The sequence below is a fragment of the Muscardinus avellanarius genome, assembly GCF_963383645.1.
Source record: "Muscardinus avellanarius genome assembly, chromosome: 4".
NCBI lineage: Eukaryota > Metazoa > Chordata > Mammalia > Rodentia > Gliridae > Muscardinus > Muscardinus avellanarius.
In genome coordinates, this window is record NC_137789.1 from 75,924,149 (window position 1) to 75,941,725 (window position 17,577).

A 17,577-nucleotide genomic window follows, 5' to 3' on the forward strand; every position below is an offset into this window, starting at 1 on the left:
TCAATTTGCACTGAGTAACCATCCAGTGAGGAAAATAAAAAGATACCACTCATTTTCCCAAGGAAAAGACTATCATAATTTGGTGATTTGAAATCAACTTAGAGTTTCCTACAATATAAATGTAATTATTTGCTAATGCAGAATATAAAATTTTAAATGCAAGTGGAATTTTTAACATTTATAGAAAATTTTCTGATGAAATATTTATTTTGAAAACATAACAGCATCTATTATATTGATTGATTCATGTCTTAAAATTAATCTGCATTTTATAATGACAAGATTGACTTAGTTCATAAACTTTCTTTGAATTAAAAAGGCATCCTGTAACTGACTCCTGCATATTTCTCTCCCGACTGCTTTGTTTAGACTAACCTTATATTTAGATCTTGGTCCCCACACAGATCTCTTCTGAGGTAGCACTGGAGGCTCCATAGGGTGTTTTACAGCATTGATTTAAAATATTCCATGGATAACCCACTTGCATAGCAGATGATGCTAAAAATACAAATAAAATTTATTCCCAATCTGCCCATTCCTCTCAGCCAGAATGCTAGCAAGGAAACACCTAATTTGGTTATCTACTTTCTGGTCACTGGACTTAAGTCAAGGCTCATTTCTTCCATGGAACTTGAACAAATGGGATGAGCTGAAAGGAAATTCCTACAGAAGTATGCAGACTCCATGCCTGCCAGGTGCCCCAGAGGCAGAGAGATGTCTGAGCCCCAGTGGCCTCCCTTAGATCTAAACCAGTCTCTGAAAAGCCAGGGAGAGTAGCATGGACTCACTGACCAGGAAATCATCCTGTGTGGCAGCCACCAGGACATTGGTTTGGATGCTTGCCTGACTAAATGAGCCCTTCTTAGCTGTTGGGTCCAGAAGACTCGTGGACATGAAATAAAATCAGTTGTCCTCATTACCAGTCCTCTACCCTTTGCACATCTTCAGTGCTGAGCAATGGAAAGTAACTTTTATAATAAGAATCCTGACTTTTTTTAATCATCAAAGAAAAATAAGCTCAAGCTTAGTTTTCTGAATCTATCCCAAAAATCACCACAAAAAGTTTTCTGCACCTAAACAGGAATCTATCATCAGGCATCTGGACCACTCAAAGCTATACTCAAAAACACATGTGTTTTTTCTTCCAGGACCTGGGAAGAAGGCAAGGTGCTCATCTTTGATGATTCTTTTGAGCATGAGGTATGGCAGGATGCCTCGTCTTTCCGGCTAATATTCATCGTGGATGTGTGGCACCCAGAGCTGACTCCCCAGCAGAGACGCAGCCTTCCTGCAATTTAGCAGGAATTCTTGCAGTCTGGGGACACCCTGAAGAGATGCTGCCTTCTGGTTCCCTTCAGGTGTGGAGGTAGAAGTTCAAACACCATGGCTTTTAATTCCCTTGACTTTGTAGCCTGAAAAATTCAGAACTTCCTCCCAGGGTTAGGAAGATACTAAAGGGAGTATTTGCCTTGCTGTGATTCATTTAGAAAATACTCTGTTCTATTTCATCCCATGACAGCACTGATCATATGCCCAGAATTGAGGTGAACATTTGATATCTTCTACTTTACCAGCCAAAGATATTTTTCCACATAGAATAGATATAAATTGATGTACAGTGGAAATATACATAGAAACTGTGAATAGATTGCTTTAGTGTGTAGTTTTTCTATGCAGTTATATTTTTCTAGGGTACCTAAACCATTTTGGCATCATGTACCACTACTTTTTGTTGATGTTAATGGCAAGCTCTGTAAGTACTTTACTTCCAGCTGTTTAATGGCAACTTTCCTGATGAATTCAGGCTTCTTTTTAATTCATTTTAGTAAAAGATACTCATAAAAAGACAATTTATTTTTCTAATACAAAAGAGAAAAGTATAATTATCTTATAAGTATCTTAGACCTGTACTGATCCTTGCCCTTGAGTCTGTTTGCTTTTATATCTTCATTGAGTTCTCATAGTTTTTCCTCTCACTGTACTAATGATGGTGTTGATACTGTCAAATTTTTATTTCTTTCTATGAGGAACATTTTTACATTAGAAAGGACATGAAATTATTTTATATTTTGATCAAAAAATGCTGCATGTAAATTTTTTAGTGCCAAGTATTAAGGCTTGTGAAGAGATGGAAATTTTATAGAACTAAACATTCTCTCTCTCTCTCTCAAAATTAGGTAGCTAGACAGCTGGAGGGACACCTGGATCCCGGCCTGTTTGCTATTCGTGACACTGGGCCTGGGATCTAGGGTGTCTTTGCCTAGTGTTGATTGGAGTGAGTGGCAAGAAGTCTTTCTGATAAAAACTGTGAAGGTTCCCATCACAGTTTTGTAAATGTAAAATAACAGAGTAGATGGGCTACGGAAGCACCAGGGCTTCATCCAGAGTGTAGGAGATGAAATCGCTCCAGTCTTTAAAATAATTTGGAAGACTCTTCTATCTCCCCAGCTGGAGAAACTTCTGTTATTTAACATCATTGTGAAATAGCAATTAATATCCAATTTTAGTTTAACATGACCCATGGCATAGAAGTAAGAGTTGAAAGTGATCTTGCCTATTCATTCCAAAGATGATCAAGTCATTAACTTAGTGAAGTATTAATGCATTCAATTTTGTATTTTAAATTTAATTATAAGAAAACGATGATATTCACGCACTGAATTCTAAGCCAATATGAACAAAAAAATACTAAAGAGACAACATGTAGGTCACTAAGTTTCGTGCACAGGTAGAAAAACCACTTGTGCTTTCTTTTCTATCTAAGAATAAAAGATGAGGTTTTCTTTGTCTCATTCAAAATTCAAGTCTTTAATATTGAAATTGACCTTAAGGACATTCTCTTTTAGTACATGAGCTTGCAAACTAATTTTCCTGTTCCTAAAATACTTGTCCTGTTCCTTCTGTTTTGCCAGTGTTCAAAAATCCCAGTAATGCAAATGGAAAGTCATGGGAGGCAAAATATCAAAATTAATTACCAAAATATAAAAGTATTTGTGTCCTTCAGTATTTATTAAACAGAGGAAATAACTGACAAAGAACAATACAATCCAGTGTTCATGTAGTAACATTCATGTCACTTTTTGAATTTGGTTCTCCTATGTATATTGCATACACATGAAGAAATTCAAACCTTCAGTTGTCTTTTGTTGAAACATCATTACATTCATTTAATGAAATTATGGAAAAGAGTAAAAACTAGTTATTAACTTAATACATATAATAATGGTATTTAAAATTTGGTCACTACAATAGGAGTCTAAATATCTCCAATTGAAAAGCCACAAGTATTATTATTGCTGCAAAGAGCTGGCAATAATTGACTTCAGTAGCATTTTAAATACTTGGATCCTGCATATGTTGTATAAACCCAAGCAATAAAATGGATTTTCTAAATCTCTTTTGTTTTTTGTTTCTCTTACCTGTATCTTCAGAAAAGTATTTCACCCACTGCATTTGTAGCATTATTTCAGTGTTACGTTTTGTGACTTGAAATGACAACCCAAAATCAATCGGTCTTATTTATACTGTGATGCGGTTGTTTGAGAAATATTTTTAATTGTTTTCATTTTATTTATTCAAGGGTAGAATATAAAAATGACTTATTATTCTCTACCAGTAGAAAAAAATTAAAACATTAGATCCATTGAGGAAAAGTGTAATAAGTGGTTAAGATTTGCAGTATCTACTGGGGTGATTATGGCCAGCTGAATAGCTCACTCTTTTCCTTATTCGGTTAACAGATGAACCCTCCCAAATATTTAAAGTAAAATCATATTTTCTGCCCATTATCAATTAAAATATTTCTTATTTGACATTGAGCACCAATGGTCCTACTAATAAATGTTAATGTCATGCAGATGTCTGGGCAAAGAAGAGATATCTAAAAATATACAACTGGTCTTGTGAAACATGGCACAAATAAGGATATCATTCTATGATATCTGTTTATCTTTATATCTGATTTTCTTTAAATGGGCTGTTGGGGACTCCATTTCTAAGGAGAATAGATAAAGAAATAAAATAATCTTTGGCATTTCATCCTGCATTCCTAGTCTTCTCTTATTTCAGTACTTGCACATTTAGCATCCTAGCATCCTTAAGGGTCTTTCTGCGTGGCTGGCTGTCTCCTGCTCAGCAATGGCTGGGCCCTTTTTCCATACCTTTTATGGTTGCAGGAGGATGGGAGTTAAATGGTGTGGTAGCACTTTTCTATGCTGTAGTGACCCAAATAAACCAACTCAAATGGATTCATTAATCACTGACATGTTTTCAATGAGATACCTCCTCTCTGCAGACACATGCTAGACTCATGGGTTCTCAAGATGCCTGTGGGAAATCAAATCACTAAGATGAAATAATCACATTTCCAGTTGCATGTGCCCTCTTTTGAAGTAAGCTCAAGGAAGTCAGCTAGAGGCCTGACCATAAGATGTGACATCAAAATCATTTTTGGCAGGATGTCAAAATAAGAAAATTTTGCAAATAGCCAGACCTATGACTGTGCTCTTAAGCTGAACGATTTGATGCTGGTGATAAAGTCAAAGAAAATAATTCAGTAGGAATGGAAATTACTGAAGATAACTAGTGTGTGTGTGTGTGTGTGTGTGTGTGTGTGTGTGTGTGTGTGTGTTACTGGGGATTGTTGGACCCAGGGACATTCTACCTCCAAGTTATACCCCCATATTTTATTTTTTATTTGGAAACAGGATCTCACTAAATTATGAAAGGCCTTGCTAAGTTGCTGAAGGTGGCCACAAGCCTGCAATCCTCCTCTCAGCCTACCAAATACTAGGATTACCGGTGTGTGCCACCATGCCCAGCCTGGATACACCATTGTCTCAGGCTTTGTGTAACATTAAATTTGATAGTCATGTCTGCTCAGATTGACTATAATGTCTTTACTTGGAAGTGTACTTAATCCTAATTTGCAAAAACTGTAGAGACTTCTTGTGTCATTCATCAACAAAATTCTTGTCCTAATGCAGTACGTACATCAAATTTAGTTTTACACTTTTCAGTTTATTTGATATCATAAATATGTGGAGAGAGGGAATCCTTTTCACATAGGTGCCTTGCTTTATTCTCCAATCCCCTCAATTAAAAGCAAAAAAAAAAAAAAAAATGGGGAAAAAAGCATCTCTCAAATCCTTGTCAAACTTTGGCTACTCAGACCCATGGCTGGTGACAGTCACCGCTGGGGGACGGGGGTGGAGGACCTCATGTAGAAGGGAACGCATGGTCCATGGGGGTCAGTTGCGCTGTGCTTCCCGGGTGGCAGGTAGCACTGAAGGCCAGTGTGCGGGAGCATCAGGGTGATTCCAGGTTCAGTCCAGAGCCAAGAGTGGCTGAGTGTTCTCATTTTCTCCCTTCTCCTCGTGTTTCAGGGTCCCAGCTTCTACCACAGACTGAGACCTAGCAAGGGGAAGGAAAACAGACACAGTCACAAGCAATTCATGGTGGCAATAATCTTTTTCTTTTTCTTTTTTTTTTTTTTTTTTTTTTTTGGTGCTAGAGATTAAACCCAGGGACATTCTGCCTCTGAGCTATAACCTTTTTAGTTTTTACTTTTTTATTTTGGTCTTGCTAAAATGCCTAGAATCTTGCTAAGCTCCTGAGACTAGCCATGAGCCTGGGATCCTCCTGTCTCGCTGAGTTGCTGAGGCTGGGCTTGAACCTGTGATCCTTCTGTCTCAGCCTCCCACATACTGAGATTATATCATGTGTCATTACTCCTAGATCCAAAGGTCTTAAGGACTGGCCTTTGATTGGTTCCTCTGTGTCCTTGGGATATCCTTCCTAATAATGACTTTGTATATCTGAGGCTATAGACTATGCCAGATAGTTTGTGCTGCCTGTATGATTTATAGTGAATGGCTGTTTTTATATGCATAGCTTTGGATCACGTTGTATTAATTTGACCTCTTCTAGCAAAAAAAAAAAAAAAAATGGGGAACAAGGGTTGAAGATTGATCAACTAAGGTCAGTTACACAGGCATAGCATGCCTACGTGACTGATCGCCCAGTAGAAACCCTGAACACGAAATACAAGGGAGCTTCCCTGGTGGACAGCACTTTGCACATGTTGTCAAATACCATTACTGAGAGAATTAGCTCTGTCTGTGTGACTCTTCTGGGAGGACAGCTAGAAGCTTGTACCTGGTCTCTGGACTCCATCCCATGAACCTTTTTTCTTTTGCTGATTTTAATATGTATCGGTCTGCTGTAATCAACCATATCTATGAGTGTAACAATTTTGCTGTATCCTGTAAGTCCTACTAAATTATCAAACATAAAATTGGTCTTGAGAATCCTAGGCACAATCTCTAATAACACTTTGTTATGTGTATACCTGGTGCTGGTCTGAGAAGTTCTTTACATTTATGAACTTAATTCAGTTTCACGACCCTAAGGGATGGTGCTATTATTGTCTCCATTTTGGAGATGGAAAAAAATATAGGATCAAAAAGTCAAACATAAGAAAGGCAACATAAATAGGTAATGGAGACCAGGACAAGATTATTATCACCACACTGCTCCTGCGTGCTTCTAAAGCCACAGGGCTATTTAGCTGAAATATTCAGTGTTTCTTGCACCACAACACAAAAATAATTCTCTGCCTAAAGTTCTTGTCCCCTTTCAGGATATTTATGTACCACAGAAAGAAAAATAAGAGGAAATAAAAAGCAAATCAATACGATTGCTCCAGATCAGTTGGTTTCTACTATAAATATTAATCCATTCAAATGACCTAACTTCAGATTCAAGTCCATCCTTTGAAAGTGTAATGGATTTATTTGCCGCCACAGTGGGGCAGAGGAAGCCCTAGTAGTTTAGAGTCAGCTCTTTAAGATGTTTCCTGTGCATTCTGCTCTTTGTTTTAGTTAAGAGCTCAGTGTATATGGGAGGAAGGAGTTTTGGTTTACATAGGGAACAGAAAACCTGAAGATCAAGAAAACAAAATCCACAAACATGAAAATTGAAGCACTACTACTGCCCACACAGACCACCTTGCTCTAGAAGCTTGAATAGCTGCCTTGGGGCTCAGCCTCATGTGCCCTTGTGGAAAGGAAGGAGACTGATGGCCATCCACATTCACAAACTTTAAACTACTTTTCTCTTCTGGTAGGTGGATTGTCTTTACTTTACAATACAACCTGTGAGTCACGGTTGCAGAGTTAGAGAAAAATCTAGCAACTCATCTCAATTGACCTAATAGGAAATCTCCAGTAAAAAGCCACCAGCACCTGTTCTTAAATATATCCAACTACAGAAACTTTCTCCTCCATGCTCCTAAATGGGCAGCTTTACAAGAAAGATCTTCCTTACATGGAATTCAAATCTGTCTTTTCAAAATGTGTATAGGCAGTTTGAGGTCCACCTCCTGGAGCCACCAGATTACCATTGTCCCTCAGGATTTATGGAGGACTGGTTCCAGGAACCCCATGGATAGCAAAATCCACAGATGCTTGAGTCCCTTACATTGCATTTCCATAAGACCTATGCAATTACCCGTTGTATCCCCCAAATCATCTCTAGATTATTTATAATACCTAATGTGATACAAATGCTCTGTGGTTATACTGTGTTGGTTAGGGAATAATGACAAGAAAAAGTCTGTAGTTGTTCAGAACAGATGCGATAAAACCTTTGTAAGCCTAAGACATAGTATGTATCAGCAGCAATGAAACTTTTTTTTGATGCAGGTATTTTCCATGTGGCTGGTTGAATCCATAATGAGGAACCCACAGATACAGAAGGCAGACTGTGTGTGCAGTCCATCTGGTAGTCTGTGGAACAGCCCTTTATATATTTAGCTTGTGCATTCCAACCCTACCACATCGCTCTCAGAGGTTAACCAGACTCCTCTTGAGCCAAAAGGTGCCAGATTCCTCTTGTGCCACCTCAACACTCTTCAGTCTGTCCTTATCAGCCAAGTGAATTCATTCAGAATATAGTGAAGGGCCTGCTTCCGTTTCTTTTTTCTGTGCATGCTTCTGCTGAAGTTATCTAGAATCACATTAGCCTCTCGGGCACTGATGTCACAGAGAGAGGAAAGTCTGGCTGTATTTACAAATGCTACTGTTCACTCATTTCTCTCCTGTCTTGAAGATACATGGTTGAATGTTAAATCTTTTTTAATTTGCCTGTTTCCAACCTATCTCTGTTTTTGTTTTATCTTAAAATCTTTGAATTCGTCCAAATGATTATCTGTGGTTTTCATGAGTATTGGATTTGTTTCCACACGTTTCCTTCCCTGTTCTTGGAATCATTATGGGGGCAATCAATAAATTCTCCAGTAATCATGATTTGTTCACACTAACTCATGCTAAGAAATGTTTGTGAACATCTGCTATGCCAAAGATGAGCGAACGTGCAGAAATATTTATTCTTTTGTGGAAATACAGCATCAGCCACCAAGCCATATACCCATAAACACTCTGCCATCACTATAAAGGACAGGACAGTATCTTGCCAGAGGAGAGGTAGCTGGGGGAGGAGGGAGTTTCAGCTTTGGAAGAAAGAGAGTCTGTCACACAGTGGCCTTGTTCACCATCCTTGTGTAGGTGACAGAGTTTACTGTCCCCTCCTAATGGGATAAATTGGGATCTACATTATTTCTTCCAGTAGATGTATTGGCAGAAAAGATATGGACTACAGGCCGTCTTATCTCAGCCAACAAACTATGTCTTGTTTGAATGGTAATTAACAATAAAACATTTCTGAGACACTACACCTGAGGAATCAAACACAATGTTTTTTCTGATCTGTTTTTTTCCCTGATTGAGAAGTTAATAGTAGCCTCTTTCATCATGACATAATTCTACTTGCCTTGTCACACAACAAATATTTTATATAAGTAACATACTATATTATAAACTATGAAATTCATTGGAAAAATAGAACCCAAATGTCGCTTTTCAAAAAATCTAATGTGTGTATTATGTATGTATATGTGTATGTGTATATATGTGTGTGTATGTGTATATATGTGTGTGTATGTGTATATATGTGTGTGCGTGCCAAGAGAAACACCTTTCTTAAATCTTGCCTTCAGTCCGTTTAGTTCAGTCAAAACACCCTCTAGGAAAACTAATCAACTGCTCGCTGATAAGAATGTCTCCACCAGATCTAAACAGAGTTCTCAGGAATTGTAGTCTGAGGGCACCAACCACAGAGAAAGAACTGGCCTGGAAGCTTTGTTGTCTTCTCACTCCTGGTGGTAATCTCTCCATCCAGTGGCTCTGCCTTCTCAGGAGAAGCTTAACACTTCTGCTAAAATAAACATTTCTCTTGGGTCCTCTTTCCACACTGAAAGCCAGCTTAACCTCAAGGGCAGGCAGAGGAGCAATTTGAGTCATTTCAGCCATCATTATCTTAGTGGTATAGCAGAAAACCCTAACAAAGGCTTCATTCTGTAGCTACATTTTTTTTTTTTACTCTCTCCCTCTCTCTCCTGTGTGTTCTCTCCCTCTTCTTTTCTCTCTCTCTTTTCCCTTCCTCCCTCCCTTCCAACCTTGCTCTCTCCTTCCCTCCATTCTTCAGTACTTTTCTTCCCCCAAATTTAGAATTTTCCCCCTTGTGTCACTAAAGATGTATAGCTATGGTTTAATTTTTACTCGTTTCAATGATGATTAAATTCCAGGAAGAACGAGACGAATGTGGAAAACATTGGCCGTGAGCGAGTCCTGCATACATTTTCAACTGGACTGAGATCTGGCTCAGCAGAGGTTTAGGTTCAGAACTGTATTAGCTGTCTTAACTTCACAGCTAACAATCCCCATGTGTTTTTCTTACTAATAAGTTTACATGGCTGGCTTCTGCTGTGTGGCCTCTTGGAAAAGCAGCAGGATCTCTGTTCTTCAAGCCCAGGCATTTATTCACCATGAGTCAGAGAGTGCTGAGGACATTCGGGGCTGGCTCCTCCAAGGCGATCCAGCTGGGCCCCATTTGTAATCAGGACCTGTACATTCATTTCCCAGAGGCCAAACTCATCCTTTCATCCGAATTCTTCAGCACTGCTTTTCTTAAAGTCAATAATAGATCTGGCTTTGTGGGATAGGACAGAATTATCTGATAACACTGAGCCTGTAAAAGGACTTCTAAACAGAAACAGAATTTATTCTTTAAAAAATATGTTTATCCTGGCATGATTGCACATGATTGTAATCTCAGGATTTGAGAGGCTGAGACAGGAGGATCACAGTTTGTGGCCAGCTTCTGCTACTTAGTAAGGTTCTTTGCAATTCAGTGAGACCCTGTTAAAAATAAATAATAAAAATAGGGCTGGTGGGGGGGTGTAGCTTAGGGGTGGGATGCCCTGGGTTCCATACCCAGTACCGCAAAAAAAAAAAAAAAAGATATGTTTATTCTTCAATAGAATTCTAAGTCATTCTATTAAGTTTTATTTTTTTTTTTCTCTCCCAGTGACTTTGAGTGGAAAGAAATTGTGCAGAGATGCTCTGGCCTGAGCTTAAGTGAGGGCCTCACCACTGACTTTGTGATATTGGGTGAATCCACCTCCTTGTGTGTGAGGCAGATATGATAAGACCCACAATATGGGGGTGGGGTCGTGGAGTAGATTAAGGCATAGACAGCATTTAGCTTAGAGTCATCTCAGAACACATGTGCTTGATTTTAGCTATTATCCTTCTCGTGTTATAGTTTGGATCTTTTTTAAATATACTTTTATTGGTACATGGTAATTATACATCCTAAGGAGGAAGTTCGGAGTGATAGGAACATACGTGCACACAGCACTTGATGCTTTCACTTCCAATCCCACCATTCTCCCTCTCCCTCCCTGGACATTTTATTGATAGTGATATTTGATGATTTCACATATGAAGAGAGCATCATTTGAAATAGGTCTGGGCTGAAGGATAAAGGTGGGGCCTGGTTGGAGGAAGTAGGTCACTGGGGCATGCCCTTGAAGGGAATATGGAGATCCCAGCTCATTTCCTTCTTCTTTTGCATCTCTCTCCTTAGTTTTATAATAAGACTATAGGAACTTTGACTAATTCATATGCTTCATGGCTAAGTCATAAAATAATTCAATATTTCTAGACTTTAACTTCTTGAATGCACGGGTGAGCCAGGTTTCTGTTGCTGTGACAAAATACCTGGGCTAGACAACTTTAAGAGGAGGACATGTATATTTTGATGTGTGGTTTCTGAGACCTTAATCCATGGCTGCTTGGATCTGTTGCTTTGGGTCTATGCCAGCACAGTATGTCATGGCAGGAGCATGTGGTGGGTAGAAAAAGCTTTTACTTGTGGCAGCCATGGACTGAAGTCTCAGAAACCACACACCAAAATAAACATGTCCTCCTCTGAAAGCTACCGTCCAGGCCCTTTCTCTGTAAAGTACCCCTTCATTCTATGCCCTCTCCCACCCCAGACTCTCTAAAATAAACTTCTTATATTTCTTTATTTGTGCTTTCCATTTAATTTTTTCCCTGAAAAGAAGCAAGAATCAAGGAAAAGATGACTGCCCTATAATAATTTATTTCTAGGAGAAATCATCATCCTATTACAAAACCAATCAAGGAAAACCAATATTCTACTGTTTTTTGCCATAAGCTATTTTTAGAGTGAGCCAGAAACTTAGAGATGGGGAGGAGGGAATGGGAAAAAGACAGAAGCGAGGCCACAAGGAACCGGAAACCCCAGCAGCAATTGAACATTCTGCCCGTTTACCTACAAAGGGGTTATCATCATTACAAAACTTCACATTCTGTCCGCCTCTGCTTTTCATTTGTAAAATGAAGATACATGATTGCCATATTTTTCACAGAGCTATGAAAGATTAAAAAAGAATGCAGTCCTTGGAGCTCTCTGAAAGAGAAATCATTTAAATGAGACATGTTTATGATTTTATTGACACATCCCTGAGTATAACCTTCCTGAGGTTGAGATAGCCCCTGTTTACCCACTGGAGGAAAACCAAACACAAGACCACAAGCTGAGAATATTAACTCAGAAGCTGTAAATTATTTATACCATAAATGATTATTTTCCTCTCTCTTTCTCTCTCGGTACTGGGTCTCCAATCTAAAGCCATTTACCTCTGAGTTACACTCTCAGCCTTTATTTAAAATCAAGATCTCCCTGAGTTACCTCACATTGGCTTCAAACCTGCAATCCCCCTGTCTTAGCCTCCCAAGTACTAGGACTACAGGTGTGCACCAACACGCTCAGTTAAAATTTTTCTTAATTTTACTGAGCAACCGACCAAAATTTTCTTTTAAAAAGAGTCATTCTGCTGCACCTGACTTAAAGTGTTCAAGGTCATGACTAATGTGTGGTGTACCCATCTCCTACAGGAATGTCAGACCCCTGGAAGTTGTAAGGTCCCAGTCTATATCTGAACCAGTCAACTCTCCTTGCGATCTACTCAGTACTCTGGTGTGTACATTTATTGAGTTTTGAGAAATAGAATGTACCATACTAGTAAATGCATTTGGATGTGAGTTCAATTATTCCGAGGTGGTCACAAGGAGCGTTAAATTATTACCTTCCTGGCATGTAGAGATCTCTGGAGAATTTTCTACTACCAATTGCAACTTAAAATAGCAACATAGAAAAATGACTGCAGGTGCTCACACCACTTGCTTTGACTCAAGTCATTTTTCATTAGGATTAGGCTGGCATGAAGAGCTGCCAGTCAGTATTAGAGCATTCCTAATTATCACCTCCCTCTGAAATTGGTGGTGCACACCACAGTGAAGTCATTGAGATAGAACTGAAAGCCGATGTTCTGAAGCAGGTAGAGAAATGCTGGAAGCTGTAGACAACTGAGACGTGCTGACAACTCACTCCATCTACAGGACGAGTTAGAAAAGGATGGCTAGTGCTCCTGATAAAAGCTGCCTTTCATAGGTCTGTCTGTTTTGTTTTTTTGATTTTTTTTTTTTTGTCAAATGAATCTTCTTTGACATAGACCAGCCTGAATTCAATTTTTCTTCCTGAATGCCTATGTCTTCTGTACTCAGAATGTGTTCAGGGAACAGCCGTTGAGGTGTGTGATGGAGGCGGCTACTTTGCTACCATCAGGGACATGCTACCCTTGAGCTATGCTCCCAGGCCTTCAGTGTCTTTTTTATTTTGAAACAGAGTCTCACTAAGTTACTGCATGCTAACCTCAAACCTGTGATACCCTTGTCTCAGCCTCCAAAGTGCTGGGATTAGAGGACTGCCACCATGCCCAGCTACTATTCCATTATTTTAAAGACAGGGTGAAATTTGGGCTGGCAGGATGGGAGCAGACATCCAAGGCAGTAGCAGTAGTATGAGCAAAGGCAAGTAGCCAAAAAAGGTGCTGTAGAGATATTTGTGGAATGAACAAATGAAGGATTGAATGATTGAATGAATGCATACACAAAGTGTGAAGACAGATATAGCAGAAGAGATAGAACATTTAGTGAATTTCATCATGCCACCTACTAGTTCTGGGATAAGTCATTTAGCCACTCTGTGCTTGAGTCATTTTATCTATAACATGGGACTAATAATCTACTTTTAAAATATCTAATTCTTCTGTTTCTATGAACTCTCAGGTCAGGTGCAGGGGACATCTCCAGTCCAGTGTGGCAGGTAGGAAGACAACACTGGGACCTTACCACTTCCTGTGGTCCAACAGCTGGGCTCCACCTGGAAGCTGGTTAGAATTGCAGTTTCTCAGGTACATCTCAGACCTAATCAGTCAGAATCTGCATTTGAACCAAATTCTAGCACTTTATATGGACACTAAAATTCCTCAGCTTTGCTCTGGGCGCATAGATTCCCAAACTCAACTCACTGGCTTACTGCCTGCCCCCTTAAAAAAAAAATTACTCGGTGTCTCCCCCCAACACACACATATTTTCACTGTACTTTTCTTCAATGCCTCCAATTGTACCCGAGGCTACTACTGCCTCCCTGGATGGTCCAGTGTGTTGACACAACCAACACTCTCAACATACATACACTAGGGGATTGTGTGGACTTTGGGAATCTGTGCCTGGAGCTAGGACTGCCTGTCTAAACAATCCCTGGGATAGTTAGATGGCTTTCCCTGCTGGGTCTCCCTGAAAAAATACCCACTTCCCTCTGCTTCCAGCAGAGCTGAGAGGATTCCTGGGGTATGGCTTATTCAAATGAAAGACCTGATTCCTTTCACTATTTATTCAGTATCTGAAAGAGTTAAAAAGAGTTCCTTTAAATGCCTACTTTCTTATTAGAAAATAGCTCTCTGAGTTGATCCTTGTATTATCTGGGAAATAGGAGAGAGGGAAGCATTTCGGAAACTCAAAGTTGGAAAACCAAGGCTATCCTGCTTTCCCTGCTTTTTATTTTGACCACATTTGTGTTCTGAGTACATACTATTTGCTAACTGAAGAACGGGTTGAGGAGTTGTGTGGGAGGGGAAGTCCTAATTACAAAAGCCTCACAAGAAAGGGACAGTGCCAGTGTCTCTTCCGAAGGCAGCTGTTGGTCCCTCATCTGACAGAGTATCCCAGAACCCAGCAGTCAAGTCATCAGCTCACATGCAGGCCGGAAACGCCCCAGGAGAGTCACAGCTGTGCAGAGTCACTGATCAGGCCCATATGAGTGCTGGCATTAGTCTGGGCACAGAGCCATAGATACTGATCAGATAAACCCCCATTTACTGAGCTGCTGGGGCTGATGGACAATGCCCACAGAAGCACACGAATCAGGGTGAAGTGATTGCCCTGAAAGGTGGTGTCCTGCTACTTCAGTGAGGACTTGTCCCCACCAAGGTGAGACTCCAGCGATGTTGTTCACCCGACCAGTCACCCCCACACGCACATACACACACTCATTCTGTCTTCCACGTGAAGCAAAAACGCAGTGCCCCAGGGCTCCTGCAGGGCTTGGGGAGGTTCCGCCGTGTCTCTGGGAGGCTGCAGAGGCCATGGTCTTCACCCCGTACTCACTACTGCAGACCTTTCTTGTACTGACAGCCACACTGCAGCCCTCCTAAAACAGTGGCTGGAAACAGGCCAGGCAGCTGGTGGGTCCAGGAGGGAGCCAGGACTGAAATGTCAGCTGCAGAAGCTTCTCCAGCCTGGAGGAACCATGGAGGCCACACCACTGACAACAGTGAACACAGAGGCAAAAGTCTCACTTCCATTATGTGGGGGAGCATCCATGAGGGAAACCGGCCCTAGAAGAGGAGCTGCCAACAGAGGCCGTCACTTCACTCTCTTTGGGATATTATGTCTTTGCAGGCTGATCTTAACACTTGCCAAAAATGTAAGGGTGGCAATAAAGTCAGAGTTTCTATTTTAATGAAACAAAAAGGCTGCAGTGTTCCCTTCCTGCTGCTGACCAAAGGGGTCATCTTTTCAACATCGCCACTTTCAACATTGTACTTCATTATTCAACTTCAAAGATGTTTTATATTTATAATTTAAACTAATGAAGTATTGCTGTGATTTTTTTGAAGTATGGTTTTCTTTTGGTTGAAATTAAAGGTACTTTAAAGGCTGAAGTTGTAGTTCATTGGTAGCATACTTGCCTAGCCTGTGTAAGGCCCTGGATTCCATCCCCAGCACCATAAATAAATAGTTTTGATGGTTCATGCCTATAATCCCAGTATTTGGGAGGCTAAGACAGGAGGATCACAGGTTTGGGGCCAGCCTCAGCAACTTAGACCCTGTTTTAAAATAAAAAGGTCTGGAGGTATAGTTCAGAGATAGACTGTCCCTAGGTTTAATCCCTTGCATATAAATAAGTAAAAAATTAATAAATGTACTTCAGTTTAAATTAAAGGTTATTTTCAAAAACATAAAAGTCAGATTTTAAAATAATGTATCCAGGTTGGTAGTCTGATTTTAGTCAAACACCAAAGACCACGCAGGGATATAAATACCTGGGTTAGGCGAGTCCTTAAGAGAATATTTCTATTAATATTCTCTCCTATTTGTTCCCTCTTTCTGCATTCGAAAAACAGTAATTGGGAATTTATTTTTGGCCTATCTCTGATCTCAGCAAGGGAAACAAAACTAAAAAAAAAAAATAAACAAACATGGTACTGGTCCCACTGAGTCCCTCTTTCCCAACCTGAGCCCCCACCTGTGTTCTTGTTCCCATTTACTCAGGCCCCCGTGGCTGCACTGCTCTACCATTTAACATCTTTCTTACATGTCAAATTGCAGAGCTAGAGCCTAGGGTGATGGACTCCATCACATCCTACATCAGCTATCATAGTAGGGCAGGATAGATCTGGAGCAGGAAACAACCCAGCACACTGATGAAGTGACTGAGGACAAGAGACAGGGGCCTGTCATACAGGTGAGCATCCTCCAGGTGATACAAGAGGCCAGTAGGAAGTCTTTGAAGGGTATTATAGTTGGATATAGAGTAGCCCCCGAATAACTCATAAATTGGTGTTTGTAGCTGGTGGAACTGAGTCATGAGCATTGTAATCCCACCAGTGGATAAGTTCATGCTAATGGATTTATCTGGGTGGTGACCAGGGCTGGTAAGGTGTGGCTGAAGAAGATGGGTCCCTGGGGGTGCAGCCTTTGGGATTATATAAATGGTTCCTCCCCCTATCCCTCTCTCTCTCTCTTATTTCTGGCCTCCATGGTGTGAGGAGCACAGCCCCACATGGACTGAACCCCCAAACCATCAGCTGATAAACCTCCCTTCCTCTAAGTTATGGAGTCAAGTCATGAGATTATAACTGTGAAGGTGCTTATGAATACAGAAGGTGCTAGGCAGAGGAGAGGCATCATTACAACTCCAAAGCCCACACTCAAGGCCACATGAATAATAGGTTGGAGGGTTGGACACATAAAGGTAGGCTCAGACGAGGAGTAGAAATGAGAGCCCCCATGAGGACAAGGCCCGCTGTGCAGATGGGGAGGAAGAGACACAAGAATGCTGATTGTTAATTCTTCTCTTTTTGGCTTTTTTTCTGTGCTATGCACCAGCTGTGCCTGGCCATATTCTAGTCCAAACTAGCCCATATTGGTACAAATTGGTTTTTACATATAGATACAAACCTATATTGGCTTTATGCATAAATCAATGCAAAGAGGTGGAAAGTGACCATTCTAAGTTTGATTTCTGAACAGAAACTTGAGATGTCTCCCTTTAAACCACCACACCTCTCTATTGCCTGCTTCACTGGTAGGGGTTGGGAATTCTTGTTTTTAGTGAGAGCTTTCATTTAGAAAGAAATCTAATCTGTAACAAATTGTAAATCCTTATGCATGATGCAGATAATAAAAGAAGAGTAATGTTTGTTCCTTTTTTCTATGGTGTTCTACAGTTTACATTGCTAATCTGCTGACACTGGTCTCTAACAGCAGCCCCCCAAAAGCATGCAGATCATTATATCTACCTGAGAGCCAAAGAAGAGGGGATTCAGTGAGGTTAAGGGCTTGCCCAAGGTCATAGAACTAGAGAAGTCAGTGAAAGTAAGTGACCAGATTGGAAACAAAAAGAAAGAGGAAAATAAAAGCTCCATGGCCTCAACATCACAAGGCTGAAGCATTGGGCTGAGATCAGGATGCAGAGCTGTGGACACACTGCACCTGGGCAGAGCAAAGTGGGAGTGCTTTCTGG

The 17,577-nt window shown here is 40.4% G+C and overlaps 2 protein-coding genes across 5 annotated transcripts in view; one reads left to right on the forward strand and one right to left on the reverse strand.

Moving 5' to 3' along the window:
• The window catches only part of ASPH (aspartate beta-hydroxylase), a gene marked incomplete at both ends in the record, with an annotated part of 234,514 nt that extends 233,215 nt beyond the window's left edge, over nt 1-1,299 (forward strand). For all 4 annotated transcript variants that reach the window (XM_080693660.1, XM_080693661.1, XM_080693662.1 and 1 more), the window contains one exon: nt 1,149-1,299. In XM_080693660.1, coding sequence (XP_080549786.1) covers nt 1,149-1,299 — 151 coding nt within the window. The remainder of the gene's footprint in view (nt 1-1,148) is intronic.
• A 3,916-nt stretch (nt 1,300-5,215) lies between these two features.
• CLVS1 (clavesin 1) overlaps nt 5,216-17,577 on the reverse strand; it is a gene marked incomplete at its 5' end in the record, with an annotated part of 218,964 nt that continues 206,602 nt past the window's right edge. Inside the window, one exon of the mRNA XM_080694467.1 lies at nt 5,216-5,412. Coding sequence (XP_080550593.1) covers nt 5,325-5,412 — 88 coding nt within the window. The 3' untranslated portion in view covers nt 5,216-5,324. The remainder of the gene's footprint in view (nt 5,413-17,577) is intronic.